The sequence below is a fragment of the Citrus clementina genome, unplaced genomic scaffold (genome assembly GCF_000493195.1).
Source record: "Citrus clementina cultivar Clemenules unplaced genomic scaffold, Citrus_clementina_v1.0 scaffold_4, whole genome shotgun sequence".
Taxonomy (NCBI): Eukaryota; Viridiplantae; Streptophyta; class Magnoliopsida; order Sapindales; family Rutaceae; genus Citrus; species Citrus x clementina.
The window spans coordinates 3,134,865-3,150,965 of NW_006262274.1; the positions used below are offsets into that span (position 1 = coordinate 3,134,865).

General features: G+C 35.0%; 2 protein-coding genes and 2 non-coding genes across 5 annotated transcripts; 2 read left to right on the forward strand and 2 right to left on the reverse strand.

Annotated features, from left to right (window-relative positions):
* Window positions 1–77: 77 nt before the first annotated feature.
* On the reverse strand, window positions 78–149 carry TRNAM-CAU. The gene has a single exon. It is a non-coding gene; the product is annotated as a tRNA-Met (tRNA).
* A 259-nt stretch (window positions 150–408) lies between these two features.
* Window positions 409–6,227, reverse strand: LOC18045053 (beta-hexosaminidase 1). 2 transcript variants are annotated; one of them, XM_006436040.2, is made up of 15 exons: window positions 5,584–6,227; window positions 5,402–5,485; window positions 5,064–5,099; window positions 4,807–4,918; window positions 4,640–4,710; window positions 4,401–4,531; window positions 3,858–3,874; window positions 3,713–3,761; window positions 3,194–3,294; window positions 2,874–2,933; window positions 2,760–2,793; window positions 1,909–2,007; window positions 1,538–1,597; window positions 1,196–1,446; window positions 409–794 (listed from the first exon to the last, which is right to left on the reverse strand). In XM_006436040.2, exons 1-15 carry the CDS (start codon window positions 5,959–5,961, stop codon window positions 619–621), a joined length of 1,659 nt encoding a protein of 552 aa, XP_006436103.1. In that variant the 5' UTR covers window positions 5,962–6,227; the 3' UTR covers window positions 409–618. The 2 variants fall into 2 exon arrangements, with proteins under 2 accessions (XP_006436103.1, XP_006436102.1); XM_006436039.2 differs by lacking the exon at window positions 5,064–5,099.
* A 1,108-nt stretch (window positions 6,228–7,335) lies between these two features.
* Window positions 7,336–7,407, forward strand: TRNAH-GUG. The gene has a single exon. It is a non-coding gene; the product is annotated as a tRNA-His (tRNA).
* A 3,716-nt stretch (window positions 7,408–11,123) lies between these two features.
* Window positions 11,124–15,342, forward strand: LOC18045054 (metal tolerance protein 11). The gene is made up of 6 exons (XM_006436041.2): window positions 11,124–11,543; window positions 12,499–12,608; window positions 12,704–12,949; window positions 13,738–13,818; window positions 13,952–14,185; window positions 14,654–15,342. The coding sequence occupies exons 1-6, from the start codon at window positions 11,378–11,380 to the stop codon at window positions 14,999–15,001; spliced, it is 1,185 nt and encodes a 394-aa protein (XP_006436104.1). The 5' UTR covers window positions 11,124–11,377; the 3' UTR covers window positions 15,002–15,342.
* The last annotated feature ends 759 nt before the right edge of the window (window positions 15,343–16,101 follow it).

Below are 16,101 nucleotides of genomic sequence, written 5' to 3' on the forward strand. Positions count from 1 at the left end.
TCCTGCAAATTGAAGCAACAAAAAATATAGTTAAAAAAATTTAAAAATAAAAATAAAAAGCACGGAAGCCACTCTTATATCAGAGCCAGGTTTCGATCCTGGGACCTGTGGGTTATGGGCCCACCACGCTTCCGCTGCGCCACTCTGATTGTTGCTAGATGATGCCCAATCTATTTTATTTATCAATTTTAAAAATTTTCATACGAATAAAATCACCCTCCGGCCGTCAAATTAGAGTTTGGGAAGACACAATCAAGAAACAAAAACTGGAAGTCAAAGTCAAGATGAAGACTGCTTGCTAACAATTAAGACAGGATCATCAACTGATTTAACTTTTCACTTTTCAGTCTTTGCTGGCTTGTTATTGAGACTGGAAGCATTGATATTGTCGAGAGAGGAAATGGTAAATGAGATTGAAACAACTGATGCAATAACTTATTAAAACGGCAGTCATAACCAAATCCTGTGGCCAGATTGACATGCATTTTACTCGAACATTAACGCCAATCGACTACAGTACAGGCCCGGGTTGCTGTGAACACACATATTCCTCGCGTGTAGGCATGCAGAATGCAGCTTCAGATCCATAAACTTGGACCAATCTGACAAAGGAAAGATTTATTGCACATAGCATGATCCAGGGCCAATTGGAGGTTCTCTCGCATACTTATTCAAGACTGGAGCAGCTTGAACCCCACGCCTATTTAAAAGGCATCTGAAGTAGTGCAGTCGTGGTAATGCAGTTAATGTAATATTTCCAGAGGAAATCGCCTCCCTCCTACTCCACAAGCGCTCTGCAGGAAGCAAAAGTGGGAGCAAGTGAGACAAACTTATAATAAATGACCTCAACCAGTATAAATCTTCTACCAAAAGTGAAGGTAAAATTGGAAAGGACATCACTAAAAGTGAAGGTAAAATCTATTTCTCTAAATACTCTCCAGGGTTGGTTGAGGAGGATTGATTCACAGACCTCTTCAATGCAATATATCTAACCAATTACATTACCCACTTGGTAACTGTAAGTCAGTAGTTGTATTTGAAATGTGCTCTTCAGTATCAAACTGACACCCTAAGAAAGAAAAACGAGTACAGCTTTAAAAAAGTTTACATCCTCACTACCCTCAATATATCGAACTTGCCGTTTGGTAAGGTTTTGACTTCTAATGAAGGATTCAATTTCATTGTGCAATCATACCTGCAGCTGCAGCAGCGCGAGGCCATATTGTTTGGTGAATATCTGAGGTATCGGCTGTCTCACCCCACATGCAAACTTCCCCTCCAAGCACAAGCTCTTGGTTTGAAGGATCGGATATTCCCTCTAGCGGTTCAGCAGTGTAGACTTCATCCCAAGGAACATCAAGATGGTCAAGATACCAAAAACCTTGATTGCTGTAAATGCATCTAAAACCTTTTGCAACAGCTTTCGGACAGACACCACCTCCCAACCTTCAGCAACAAATAAACTGGTATTAGCTTGAAAGTCATACTTGCCAGAATTGACTGTGATACATTTTATACAAACGTGACAATAACTCACCAGTTATGCACAACCGTCCGTGGATTAAGGTTTGACGCAAATGAATTGAAGGTTTCCTCCCTGAAAGAAAAATAATCAGAAGTGTCCAAGACTTCCATTTTCTAGGCGTGACACGATTTGGACACTTATAACTGGGATATAGACCATTCTGTGGAGAAACCTCTTATTTCTTTGGAAATACTTTCGTGAGGAATATTGTTCATATTATGCACATATTTAAAAATCATTTCCATATTTTTTTTCTTTTGCAGATGCCCAGATTCCATTAACAGTTTAGATCCAGCCAGAGAACTCATTATGAATGAAAATCCAAGGGCAAAGTAAACTTAAAAATGCTACTAGCAATTTCATTGGCACAGAAGAGGACAAACCAGTTGACAGGGGTCCAATTTTTTGATATTGCTATTTTTTGAGCTGTCAGTACAAAATATTGATATGCCTCCTTGGCAGTCATTTTGTGATCGCGAAGCCTGCAATTAGATAGATCAGTACAGTGAGCAAACATAAAAGATTGTTGAGTAAAAATCCCATTCATTCAGAATTCGAACAAAAGAAAAACCAATGATGGTTTAGCCTTGCTGCTGATTAATTAATGGCTCATGAAATTGTTTGTTCTTGTATAGACACTGAACAATTTTTGCAGGCTCAATAACACAAAGTTAAGTCTGACTTCAAACCACAAACTGAGAACCACCATTCAGTGTCTAAATTACCTTATGGATGGTGAACCAAAAACTATTAAGGAATCAATCAAATTCTGAGAACCATTTTAATTTCTAAAATATATTGACATCAAAATCCCATCGAAACTGATCTCCAATCCCAAGAAAGTTGAACAGTACGGATATTATCTTTTTATGATATTCTCTTTGTACATCCATGTAAACATGAAACAGTGGAGATCATAGAGATGAACAATAAGAGATAAATGGCTAAAACTCTTATGAGTGTAAGTTACAACAAACAACAGAAAGAAAGTCTAGTATATCTCTAAAAGGTTTACCACAACAGAAGTAAATGTAATAGTGTAAACTTAAAAAAAAAGTTTGTGATCAGATAGGATTCACAGGAAAAGGAGCAAGGAATCAATATATAGTGTATCCATTTGCTCACAGAATCTTTGGTACCCCAGGGACTAATATGGCAGTCAGGTTATAAAAAATTTATCGAGTCATTATGTAACAAGTGAAAGATAATCAGCCAAAAGTGTTAGGGCTCATACCATTTCTTCACATGTGGAGTAGAGCTCCAGCAATCTATCAAACATTGCAAAATTTCAAATAAATCATCAGAATACACACAAGCATGAATGTAACACCAAGAGAGTAATACTAACCCGTGTTCACCTCGTCACCACCCAAGTGAAACAGCTCAAATGGGAAAATTTTTCTCAAATCTATGGTTGAAAAAAAAAAATCACATTACTATAAATAAAGTAATATATCCAGACAAACCCAAACATTTAATGGTCTCAATGCTATATATTTATCAAGCTCACAGATGAATAGTAGCTAACTTGCTCTTTCTAGAATCTGCAAGCATGACTATCAAGCACACTGGCAACATTTCTAATCAATTGTGCTGGTAATGAAAATTTATTTTTTATCAAATAATTGGATCGCACAAACAGAAAGTCACTTAAAAAGAAATCTTAACCTGATAGAATGCCGGAAATCACTTCAAAAGTAAAATTTTTGGAAACATCAAGTGGCTCTCTACAGGATGGAGAAGGCCAAAGGTTAGGGTATCCAGCTCCCCTTCACAGAATCAATTGAAATTTCATGCATTAAGAGATAGTATATTAGTTCAGCAGTGCTATGAGTCAACAATGCTGCAAGTCAACACAACTTCCACCTACCGATGCTTCAGAACCAAACACTTTTAAACCTGTCTTGCACTTTCAGATAATAGTATTAACCGGGAAATACATCAATAAAAATTTACGAAACTTTACAACTCTCTAATGATATAAAAACACCCACCACCAAAAAAAAAAAAAAAAAAGTGACAGATGATTTTGCACCTCAAAAAGTTAAATGATTTTGAAACTGAAGAACAACTACAAAAAAGAAGCAAATCTTAATAATTCTTCTTTTATCCACAGAAAGTCAGGATGATAATTTGAGGCCGAAGTAATCAGCAGCCGGATAGTAGTAGTGTTAACAAGTGTCTTACCATGATTCGGCATGACCAGGGACATCTACTTCTGCCATAACATTGATGCCTGCCATAAACAATGTAATATAATTATAGAAAATAAAGAAACAAAAGTACGTTTAAAGCCAAGGAAATACAACAAACTCTTAAAAATGAAGTGCACCTCTCATCTTGGCGAAACTTCATTTAGCACATGAAACATGAAAAGAGACAAAATTAGTTATTTATATTAACTTTATATAGTTATATAAAGATTACCAAATAAATCAGAACATGGATCCAGACATACCTTTAGGGCTGGAAAAAATAAAAGTAAACTGAATATATTTTTTGAAAAAGCTATACATATTTATATCATATAATTTTGGAAGCTAAAATATCTTATTACAGTTTCTCACCACTTAATTTTATCATAGTCATCATATCTTTTTAAATTATTTTAGCTGTCAAAGTTCAGGGTGCTTTAATTTAAAATAAAAGAAAGTACTAGCTGTCCACCAACTAGTATTCAACACAAGGAGCATCCAATGAAATTAATAAATTACAGAAATCAACAATCAAAATATCAATTTATATTGGGATCATGAGGAACGTGATATTTTTAAGTCTTTGAAGTTTGACTAAGATAAATACTTGATCTAAGGCTTTTATAATCTTTAAAAGCCTGTAAATAATCCAGGAGTTGGATAGGATGTAAAAATCTTACCCGACAATTTCATGGGCATCCTCAACCGTGTAGCGCTCCCACTTTGAATATGCGCCCTTCCACAAATTTGGATATGTAGGCACTTCAAGAGGAAATGACTGCTCGTCTATGATATGCCAATGAAGGACATTCTACTGAATTCAACATCACAAAATTTATACACGAGATTAGATGGTTCAGTGCTGAAATCCAAATTATGAAATACATATAATAAGAGACAGGGTAGAAGCATATCTTACAAGTTTTGCATATGACATAGATTCAATTATCTGCTTAATGACATCTACTGGTAAATAGTGCCTTGATGTATCTACACAGATGCAAAGAAAATAAGTACTACACATACAAGAAAAAAGCAGAAGCTTTGCAACTTTACATTCTACATGAACAGAAAATTAAAGATTACCAATCAGAAGGCCACGAAATGCAAATCTTGGTTTGTCTTGGATGTACCACGGTGCTTTATATACTAGTACGGATTTAGTATCATAGTCAAAAGAACACAATTGGCTGAATGTCTAGAACAATACAGAACAAAATGAAAAATAAGAAGAGAGAAAAAGGAATCAATATGACTCCAAGCAATAACAAAGGGTACTGGAAAACATGTTTACAGCTTTTCTTGCCTAGTCGGACATGTAATTAGACAATAGTCATACATACCTCCAATCCTCGCAGAGCACCATAAACTGTATTTGCCTGCAAGGAAAATAAAATCCAAACAGAACTATACATCGATATCCTTGATAAGCTTAGTGAACTTCAAAAACCTACAATTACACATACATCTTTTTTCTATCATTCATTTTAATCACACAATTGATACGTTGAGGCCTAAATTGTTTAGTAAATATCCCCCTTAACTTGGCAGATAATGATTTTAATCCACAGTGCCTCCATCCGAAGCACACACTAAACAAGTCGTAATGGCAGTATCCACGAGACCATCGATTTAAGAGCAAATTCACTATACAAGAAACACAACTAAAAAGAAAAATGACCTCTATTGTTGCCTCTCCAATAATTGACAGCCCCTCATTCTTAGCCACCAACAAAGTGTAACTCTCATCAACACCAAGCTGCAACTGCTCACGCACAAAAACAAAAATCCCCGAAGAATAAAAAGTCAAAAAATTTAGCACAAAAAATAAATAAACAAAAAGCGAAAACAAAACAAACCCACGTCTTCATTATCCGAATGAACAACAATCTTCAATGTTCCAATATCAAAACCCCACGATCTCCTCTTTCTAAAATTATTAAACACAGAATGGGAATTAACCCCTTCGACTTCGTGCTCGAAAATAATAGCTTTGTATCTCTCGAACGCTTCTTTAACAATCTTCGAGCCCGACCCTTTTCCCGAAACGGAGAGATAAAGAGCTGGGTCAACGGAGAGCGTGTCGTTACCGGAAGTGAATTGCGCTGGCAAAGGCCAGATGTAAGCGAGGGAATCGTCCACGTCGGTGGAGACAGAAAGGGAGGAAGTGAAAATGATGAGAAGTGCGGTGATGATTATAACTTTGAGAACTGAGAGATGTTCTTGGGATTTGAGCAACATTGTGGTTTGGTTTACGGAGATTCCTTTGGAAAACCAAAGTGATCTGATGAACAGCTGCAGCGAAGCGAAAGTGGAGGAGAGATACCAGTTAGTCAGGTGAATGAACTCATAAAGACAGGACAAAAAGTAGTTACAGTTTTTACTCTTTTAAGCTGTTCTTTTAGCCGTAATGGCGGTAAACATCATGAATTTGCGGTGATGAAAATGATTGCGAATGTGCACAAATCATGAGTGGGAAGTGCAATTGGGTCCTGGCCAGTTTGGGTCAACAGTGGGAAAGAAAAAAATACAAAAATTAAACATTTCACAGAAGATTAAGGCGTTTGTTGAAATTTGACTCATCAGTAACTTGCAAGCCTTTAAATTTATAATTTTGATGTTATGGCCTCCCTAAGTTTGTTGTTTCATAATTATGGTCCCCTTAGGACTGAAATCTTGGTTTCCCCAGGGTGGGTTTGGGATTGAAGTATTGTACCTTTTAAACTATAACTTGCTGTGAAAAAAAAAATTATAATTATAAAACAAAAGTTAATAATATATAATAAATGTAAATTTTAAATAATAATTTTCATAAAATTATTAAAAATATAATAGATTTTTCATTATACAAATGAAAAATCATAGCAACATAACTTTAAAACTACAGCAGTTAGTGTTTACCAAATATTTTAGTACTGTATCTTTTAAGCTATAGCTATCCAACATCAATAACAAACGCACCCTAAATACAATATACTTGGGTACTTGATATCGGTATTGTATTATACGACTCCGTATTTGGAGCAAAAAAAATCTCAGATTCCTATGTTGAACAACTTTACGAAGAAGCACAAAACTAGTCTGCAAGATATTGACTAAATGCAAAATGCACCTTGAAGAACTTTGTTGTTTTGGGCAATGTGGGCTCGGCCCTTACCACTTTTTCTTAAAGGTGTGAAACTGGGCTTTCAAAGTGAAGCCCAGATTATAATTTTTCAAGTGAATCTGCCGTGCCCCTCACTTTTTCTCCTCTCCAATTCAAAGTTCAAACCCACTTCGATGCATCATGAATCACACTTCTAGGAAAAATCTCTCTCTTCCATCCTTTTTACATCATATAATTGGGACTAAAAGTTTTATTAAACATATGTATGTACAGTCAAACTACTTGAATTGGTGTTTCATGAAAAATCAATATGAACATAGATCGTTTTTGTTGTGAATTTCGGCTGCTTTACAAATACAATTTTGTAAAAGGATTGAAGAGTTTGGGTATAAATAATTCATTCCCTCAAATTTGTCAACAAATAAAAGATAAATAAATATTGCGAATAGATGTTTGTCGCCCTTTATTTAATTGTTATATATATTAATTCGTGACGCATACGCCAACTTGTGGCTGTAGTTTAGTGGTTAGAATTCTACGTTGTGGCCGTAGAGACCTGGGCTCGAATCCCAGCAGCCACATGTCATTTTTTTAATTTTATTTTCATATTTTAACTAAAATAATTTAAGACAATCTGAACTTGAAAATTAAAACAATTTGGGATCTTGATGGGAATCCAATGCTTTCTTCTATACTTTTCGACGAGAGCCCAATGCTTTCTTCTGTACTTTTTTGTTTCAATTAAAAAATTAGTACAGAATTTGGTATAATTTTTCATTCCAATTAAACAATCGTTAGAGATCATTATTGGTCGGCAATCAAATGGGTTGGTGAATTTTAATAAGTCAAATAGAAGTGATGGGTTCGAATTTTGTGAGTCAGAGTGGGCACTTTAGATTCAGACCGGAAGGTTTCAAATCCAATTCAAACCAAACACAAAAGATTTTAGTGGAACCAACCAGTAATGGGTTTGACTTGAGTATTTACTTGCATTAGGTTGGGATCCACTTTGATTTATCCTCCTTTTAACAAATTTTGATAATTAATAGCTTATAAATTAAAATGGCCAAACAGGACCAAAACAAGCCACATCATACATTAAAAACATTTGATTTATCTAATTTGAACTAAATATGAATGATTTAATAAACTAGATCAAACAAAACTTAAAATTTTAATTCGGTCCAAAAAACCAAACCAAGTGTTCCCTCCTACTTTTAATTCTTCTCATACATCTTCTTCATTTTCATTATTCCATCAAGATCTTCATATCAATAGTTTTTGTTATTTTTTATTGACGTTTCTTATTCACCTTATCTTTCACACTTTTTTTTTTATCCCGGTTTCTATTATTTAGTATAAAGTTATTCTATATTCGGTATTGTGGTGGTGGATTTGAATTGATTGATGGAGCACTAGATCCTTTTCCCCAAAGTAGTGTGAGTTTATGGGGAGAACCTTAGGTGCAACTGTAGCACTGTGCCACAGTTGTATCTAATCGTTGGATGTCAGTGGACCCCACCAATCCAACTATATCCAACGGCTAGATGTAACTGTGGCCTGATCCGAGTTTATGACTACATTAGCATCTTTCAGTGATAATTATTAACTTAGCCATGTGTAAAATTTTTATATGGTTCTCCTCTATTTATTTATGCTTTGTCGAATAAACTTTTTATCTCCTAATCAATCCGTATTTATATAAAGAATCATATATAATTCACTTTAAAACAAAAAAAAAAAAAGAGAAAAGTTCACCTCTAATAAGCCGTGGCATTGAAACATTTATTTTTCGAAGAAAACAAAATCGATTAGTCAACTAAATTTGATCAGACAACATTTATGGGATGACAACAACTTTCAATATTCCTTACGTCATGCCGACCGATATTTTGAAGAACAAATGATAAGTCACTAAACCGAGAGAAAAATCTCGGTCGCTTTCATCAATTCTTATAATTTAATGAAGCATTGCTTTTGAAAGAAATAAAATTTTAACGAAGCACTTATTAATTTAGGCCACAAAAAGTGATGAGTGTCCCCATTTGGTATCGGCCACAATTCTGTGAGGTCCCCATTTTCTTTCATTGATGCGCGGGCTGTTTCGGAGGCTCAAGCGCCACGTGAGTTTCAAAAAGCGTTGGATCAAATTTTTATATTGGAATGTAGAAGATAAGGGCAAACAAATATTTAATCAAATTGTATGGGTTTTCTTTTGTTTTTCAAATGAGTGATGAAAATATCCAGACATGCAATCATTGCTGATCATATTTTGTACAAATTTCTCCGGGTAATGGTAATATTTCATTTGTCATCAAACAGTCTAATGGGTGATGAACCTATCTTTCACAACTTAAGACATTTGAACCCATTTTTCAGTTCCTTGTCTGCTCTCAAATTGGTAAAATATTTACTCCAAACTACAAATTTGGAGATCCCATGATTTTTAGCGACAAGTGTTTTCTTTTTAATTTTTAGAAAAATTATCATTTTTATACCCTTAATTTATTATGTTATCAAACACACCACAATATTTTTAGGGTATATCAGTCGTCCATCTTTAGTTGACAAAATGTATCTATCGTTCATTAAATCGTTAGTTTTCGTTTAAATGTGATAACATTAAAAGGGTAATCTGATCTTTTCATACGGAAATAAAGAATATAAATGATAATCTAATGATATACAAGTGATAATATGACAATTTAAGCGTAAACAAATGATAATTTTTCTTTTATCTTAATTTGAATTTCGATGGCAAAATCATCTATTTACTACAATTCTATTACTTTCATATCACGACTAATGGTTTAGTGAAAGGTAGATACGTTTTATTAACTTAAGATGAACCACTTATATACATTAAAAGTGTTGTAGTATATTTAATAAAAATATTTTTTTAAAAATATACAAGTTATAATTTTCCTAACTTCTATGATAATTAATTAACAAGTGGACAATGCTTAGTATTAATCCTTATGTTTTTGTTTTTTTTTTTTTTTGCAAACACATACCGTAGATAGGTTGCAAATTCTACTTGGAATTAACTTGCCAAATGCATGTTTTGTTTGTTAGTGCATTTGGTCAAAATAAGCAACGATTAATTATTATATAATAATGAGTAATAGAGATTTTACCACCGGTGGGCCCACGAATCCCACTAACCGTGACAAGTCCCTTTCTTTCTATGATAATCTAATCATCCCCCACGACAGCCAGTCAGCCACCATGCCTATGCGCATCCGTATCTCTTTTTATCCGTGAGACCAGAATCTATCGCCTACTCTCGCGCTCACTTAAGCTCGCAACGTCGCCTTTGATCATTGGCTTGGCCTCCCTAACTATCTTAATTATTTATTCATTCAATAATTCTACACTTCTTCAAATATCTCACTCGACAGCTTTCCACTCCAAGCCCTTGCGCGTCTGAAGTGAATTAGTTCCCACACTGGGTTGGTGAGTCCGCGACAGCACTAAGGATACTATATTTAAATATTGGACATGTCAAGGCTTAGCTTATTAAAATTCTCGACTTTTATTGATTTTATATGCATCTAATGGTAGTTAAATTATAGGATATCGTATCCTTAAAGGTACTGTAATTGGCTCTTAATATACATATTTAGAAAGTTGAGATACATGTTTATATATTCATTGATACGGCACATAACATATCGTATCATTCATTTATTGATTTAATAAAGTTACTTTGCTTATGATAATAATAAAATAACTAGTATCCAATTTGTGGAGGAATTTTTAAAATGCATATAAGATATGTAATTGAATTTTATATAACCATCAATTATATGCTGATTCTTTAAAATAAATACACACACATAAAAATTTTATTTATTTATTGAATGATTGATATAATATCTGAGAGACAATATTCTAAAATTTCTCTTGATACGTAACAATCATTAGTTAAAATAATATGTCATTTTGAATACAAAATTTTGATTGCAACATCGACATTTCATCTCTCAAAATAAATTAACGTTTTTTTTTTAAGAACAAGAGTTTAATTTACAAAGGTGACAATCCATTGCCGTTCATGCTCCTCAGGTGCAACATAAAATTCTCGCACATAAGAACCGGACCATAAAGTGGGACCCACCGCAAAGAATCATCTGGACCAGATCGTTCTCCCTCAAGTGATTCCTCCTCATTTCCCATCCGAACTTTGCCCGCTCTCTCACTAGATAAGAGATATACCTACTTCTCGTCTTGTACCCATCGTGCCGTATCTCGACCGTACACGTGTTTCTCGTCTCCACACGTAAACCAGCACCTACACACAACCCATCACGTGTTCTTCTCACCAACCAATCAATATCCGCCACGTAAACCACATTAACTGTTCCCTTATTTAAACTTTTCTGCCTCTTCACGCTTATGTTCCTCCAACTCTCTCGCACACTCAATTTCTTCTGCTGGTGAATGCCTGATAACACGCACAACACCACAACGGATTTCAGTATTCCGAGAACGCCACCGTTTTCAGCTCATTACATATAGGTTGTTTCACTTCTTAGGGTGACCCGAAAAATGGTGGAACCGGTCGCACGTGAAAGCGACGAGGAGACGTCGCTGCTGGCGCAGCAAGGCAATGTTGACCGGTCGTGGCGTTTGAACTTCGACGGCTTTCAGGTATCGCCTGAACGCACAGAGAAGAAACCTCCACGTGGCCTCCATGACTGCCTGGGAGTTTTAGGTCATTAACAAATTTCTTTTTTTCGATTCCTGCTTGAATGGGCAATATTCAGTAGCGAATTTTGTTTTATTAGTGTCTTCTTAATATACGTTATCTTTTGAAAAATAAATTCTTAAAGTTTGTTGTTTGTTATTAATGTTTTCTTTCTTCTTAGTGGAGTATTTATTCGATTCTTGAAGTATAATTTGTGTGATCGGTAAGAATTGGAATATAATTGACTGAAAAAATTAAAAATTAATTTTAGCTTTAAAAACCGGCTGAAGCACAAACTACAGGCAGTTAAAGCCGCAAACTAGAGAAGGTGTGTGATTTGCTGTGTTTGCTTGAATTTTGAGGTCCCTATGGAAGACTTCTGTTTGTTAAATTTTGGGAGTCTTAGTTTCTCTATTGAGTGGCTTGTTTTGCAGCTTTTGGTCTTGTTAGGAGGTAGAAACTTTTAAGTTCGCATCTTGTGCTTCTGTGTGGATTGTCTTATTGTTTTCGGTTTTGACCGCAAATGGTTGAATTTTTCTTTTTGGATATAGAAAAAATTGTTTATGTATGGTGCCTCACGTTAAAACACAGCATATCTGAGCTTCTAGTATGATTGTGATTATTTATTTATTCTTTCTTCTGTATTTGTTTACAAAACTATTTAAACCCCAAAATTAGTTAGTAATAACCTGGAAATACCGAGATTAATTCATTGAGTGATGCAGAATTCTTTCTCCTTTAATTACAATTACTGATCAGTTACAGTAACTAGATTTCTTTTGCTGTTTCTGGTTACTTTGAAGTTTTAATATTAGTGTTGGATACTGATGTGAAAGCTGACCGATGAGAACAGAATTTTGGAACTTATACGGTGTACTATCTTTCTGTTGTTCCTTGTTATAAGTCATGCATGGTTAAGTGAAATATGGGTTAACCCTGTCTCAGTTATTTTAGAAATAATTGTTATGTTTCTTGGATTCAGGTCCAGAAGATAACGTGGCTGAATACTATCAACAGCAGGTACAGATGCTTGAGGGATTTAATGAAATGGATGCCTTAGCAGAACGAGGTTTTGTTCCTGGAATGACAAAGGTTTATATTGCCATTTCTCTCTCTCTCTCTTTTTTAATTTACTTATGATGCTGTATCTCAATTGTTTAAATTGAAGTTTCTAATTATGATTGCAGGAAGAGCGGGAAAATTTGGCTAGAAGTGAGACACTGGCCATTAGAATATCAAATGTTGCCAACATGGTTCTTTTTGCTGCTAAAGTTTATGCTTCTGTCAAAAGTGGTTCATTGGCCATCATTGCATCCACATTAGACTCCCTTCTTGATCTTCTATCGGGATTCATCCTGTGGTTTACTGCATTCTCCATGCAAACACCAAACCCGTACCAATACCCTATTGGAAAGAAAAGGATGCAGCCATTGGTTAGTCCATTTTAAATTGTATAATGGCTTTCATATTTTAAGATTAATTTATAAATCACGACACACTTAATATGCATTAAAAATTATTGAGTCTCTGGTTTTCTTGCATATTTTAGTTCTAAGCATGTAATTTGATTTTGTTGTCTATTGATGTTTTCTGTTAGAATCCAAAATAATCTATGCTGGTAACAGTTTGAGCCAACTAATTTCCACCTCTTTTTTTTCCCCTTGCGGTCATCAGATATAGATAGTGATACCACCCCTAATTCAAATACTTAAATCTCTTTTGAGTATCACCTTTGAACATGCTCTACTTTTTGATGGATTTATGTGAAAATAACTCCTTTAAAATAGCTGCCGTAAGAGGCAAAATACTTGCCTCCACATATGAAATAAAATGGTTAAAAAAAGATGGACAGAAGCAGCATTTGATCTGAGATTGATAACCATGCAGCTGTTATGAACTGAGTTTTATGATCTTATTTATTCCTCTTATGCAAATTTTGGCTTATGAACTAAAACTTCTTTGCAGAGAAAGACTGGAGAAGTCTTCTAGTTTTGGCATTTTGTGGATTGTGAACTAAAATTAGATTATTCATGATTAAGTGTCGTCCTCTCTGTCCTAGTGTAGGCATTAAAATTTGGTTGTGTCAAGTTGTTAAGGACATATTTTGATATTTGAAGTATTATGAAGCTTAGGAAATTTTTAGTGCTTTAATTTGTTTTTGCAAGTGATCCTAGGAATTTTATTTATTACTTATAATTTGTAATTTGTCAATGATGTGCAGGGGATTCTGGTGTTTGCATCTGTCATGGCAACCCTTGGACTGCAGATTATCTTAGAGTCATTGCGCACTTTGGTATCTAATGTAAGTGTTCCTTAATTAATTTCGACTGTGTTGAAGTTCCTCTAAGATCTTTTAAGATAATGTTTGTTTATTGAGAATAGAGCCTACTGCATGTACTTGAAAGATGACCGTTTCTCATACTCTGACACAACAGGAGGATCAATTCAACTTGACAAAAGAACAAGAGCAATGGGTCGTGGGCATCATGCTTTCGGTGACCCTAGTAAAACTTCTTCTGGTTGTGTATTGCCGTGCCTTTACTAATGAGATTGTCAAAGCTTATGCCCAGGATCACTTTTTTGATGTTATCACCAACATCATTGGCCTCGTAGCTGTACTTCTTGCTAATTACATTGATGACTGGATGGATCCCGTTGGAGCTATTATTGTGAGTCAAATCTCAAACTCTCTTGTGTTTTCATGTGCATGTGTTCATTTGCTTGTGTTCATGTGGGGAATTGAGGAATGCTGATGCTGACGGATCTACTTAAAAATTTAACATTATCATATACTCATCTATCATCAGCACTTCTATCTATTGCATTGGAATTTGAATTAGATCTAGTAAATTTGACTCAGCACATTGTGATATTCATAGACTTTCCTGTATGTTGCCCTTTGAGATCATGGCTATTGTACCAGAGGATTTCATAATTATGTAAGAGACTTGATTCCTCTGACCAGTGAACCTTTTTGGATCTTTTGAATAAGGGTGATTGAAATTATCAAGGATTTAGAGTTCCACAAAATGCTAGGTTGAATAATTTTCAAATTCACAATCACAATACAAGTATGATATCACACCAGGTTTTGCCAAACTCCATATTTATGTGTACATGTATTTAACTTGCTGCAGCTGGCCTTGTACACCATCCGCACATGGTCAATGACAGTGTTGGAAAATGTGAACTCCCTTGTTGGAAGATCAGCTGCTCCAGAGTATCTACAAAAGCTCACATACCTCTGCTGGAACCACCACAAGTCCATAAGACATATTGACACAGTCCGAGCTTACACATTTGGGTCTCACTACTTTGTGGAGGTTGACATTGTGCTGCCAGCAAGCATGCCCTTGCAAGAGGCCCATGACATCGGTGAGTCCTTGCAGGAGAAGCTCGAGCTTCTGCCAGAGATTGAGCGCGCCTTTGTTCATCTTGATTACGAGTACACTCACAGACCTGAGCATGCTCAAGCACACTACTAGGAACTGTAGAATATTCTGATGTTGTATTTATTATCATCTTGTTGGTGCTTTTTGTTCCCACCCTACAAGTCCAATTATTAATTATCCACGAAAATCAAGCCTTGTGAAAGATAGATTGTCATTGACAAGATTATTTACACATATTTTAGTAATTTAAGTTCTATTACACGATCAGCAGAGAGTTCTGGGGAGGTAAGAGTAGTCTAAAATGGCTCTTGGGCTCTGTTGATGGGAGTGATGAATTAGTAATGTGCTTGTTAAGTTTGGGCTGTTTAGCCCAATGTGACGTGACTTTTTCTTTTCCCCTTTTTCGCCTGACGTTAAAAAGATTTCTTTTGCAATTCAGGTTGGTTTCTAATTTTCCGTTCTAAAGCCAGATTATGGTTACTAAGCCCAAAAAAAAAAAGGTATCCGCTGCACTTTCAATATCAATCCATCTTTAGTCAAAATCATTTATTTTTTCCTCTCTTTCCTGAAACCACATAATTAATAGGTTTTTTTGGGTTAAGCTTACAATAATTTAAGAGTCAGTTAAATCAGCGCAAATATGACTAACATATGGGGCCATTTGGTGGGGTCACCTTCTAATTTGCTGGATTGTAAATGTAATTTGGCATGACCCATAATTAATATATTATTAACAATAGTAATAAAATAAAAACTCCCAAATAAAATCTCAGTTGGGCTACAACTAGGGATGACAATTGTACCCACAAACCCGTTCAAATCCACCCGCCAAAACCCGTCAATTGCAGGTAATTTTATCCGTTGCGGGTGGGTTTAATATTATAAATGAAAACCCGCACATGGATGCGGGTGGGTTTGGTATTAACGTTATATCCGGTGGATACCCGCATGGATATCCACCAAACCCGAATTATTTTTTCCAAATTTTTTTAATTTAATTTTAATCTAAAAATGTATAAAGAAAATAATGTCATTAATCAAATTACCAAATAGCCAAAGGCTCAAAGTTGTGACCCATCTCTTATTCTAAAGTCATAACCTAAAGAAAACTAAAGGCATTTCCCTTCGAATTAGTATTTGAAAATATTAATTTTAATTATTATTATAGGCATTGTGTTGGATGGGTGCTTATG

What these genes read in the sequence shown, in the direction of transcription:
- LOC18045054 (XM_006436041.2), top strand. Translation starts at nt 11,378, where the DNA reads ATGGTGGAACCGGTCGCACGTGAAAGCGACGAGGAGACGTCGCTGCTG. An exon ending in TTGTTCCTGGAATGACAAAG is followed by an intron (nt 12,609 to 12,703) that starts GTTTATATTGCC and finishes TTATGATTGCAG; the next exon opens with GAAGAGCGGGAAAATTTGGC. An exon ending in AGAAAAGGATGCAGCCATTG is followed by an intron (nt 12,950 to 13,737) that starts GTTAGTCCATTT and finishes AATGATGTGCAG; the next exon opens with GGGATTCTGGTGTTTGCATC.
- LOC18045053 (XM_006436040.2), bottom strand. Translation starts at nt 5,961, where the DNA reads ATGTTGCTCAAATCCCAAGAACATCTCTCAGTTCTCAAAGTTATAATC. An exon ending in CCTGGTCATGCCGAATCATG is followed by an intron (nt 3,295 to 3,712) that starts GTAAGACACTTG and finishes GATTCTGTGAAG; the next exon opens with GGGAGCTGGATACCCTAACC. An exon ending in GATTTCCGGCATTCTATCAG is followed by an intron (nt 2,934 to 3,193) that starts GTTAAGATTTCT and finishes TTTCAACCATAG; the next exon opens with ATTTGAGAAAAATTTTCCCA.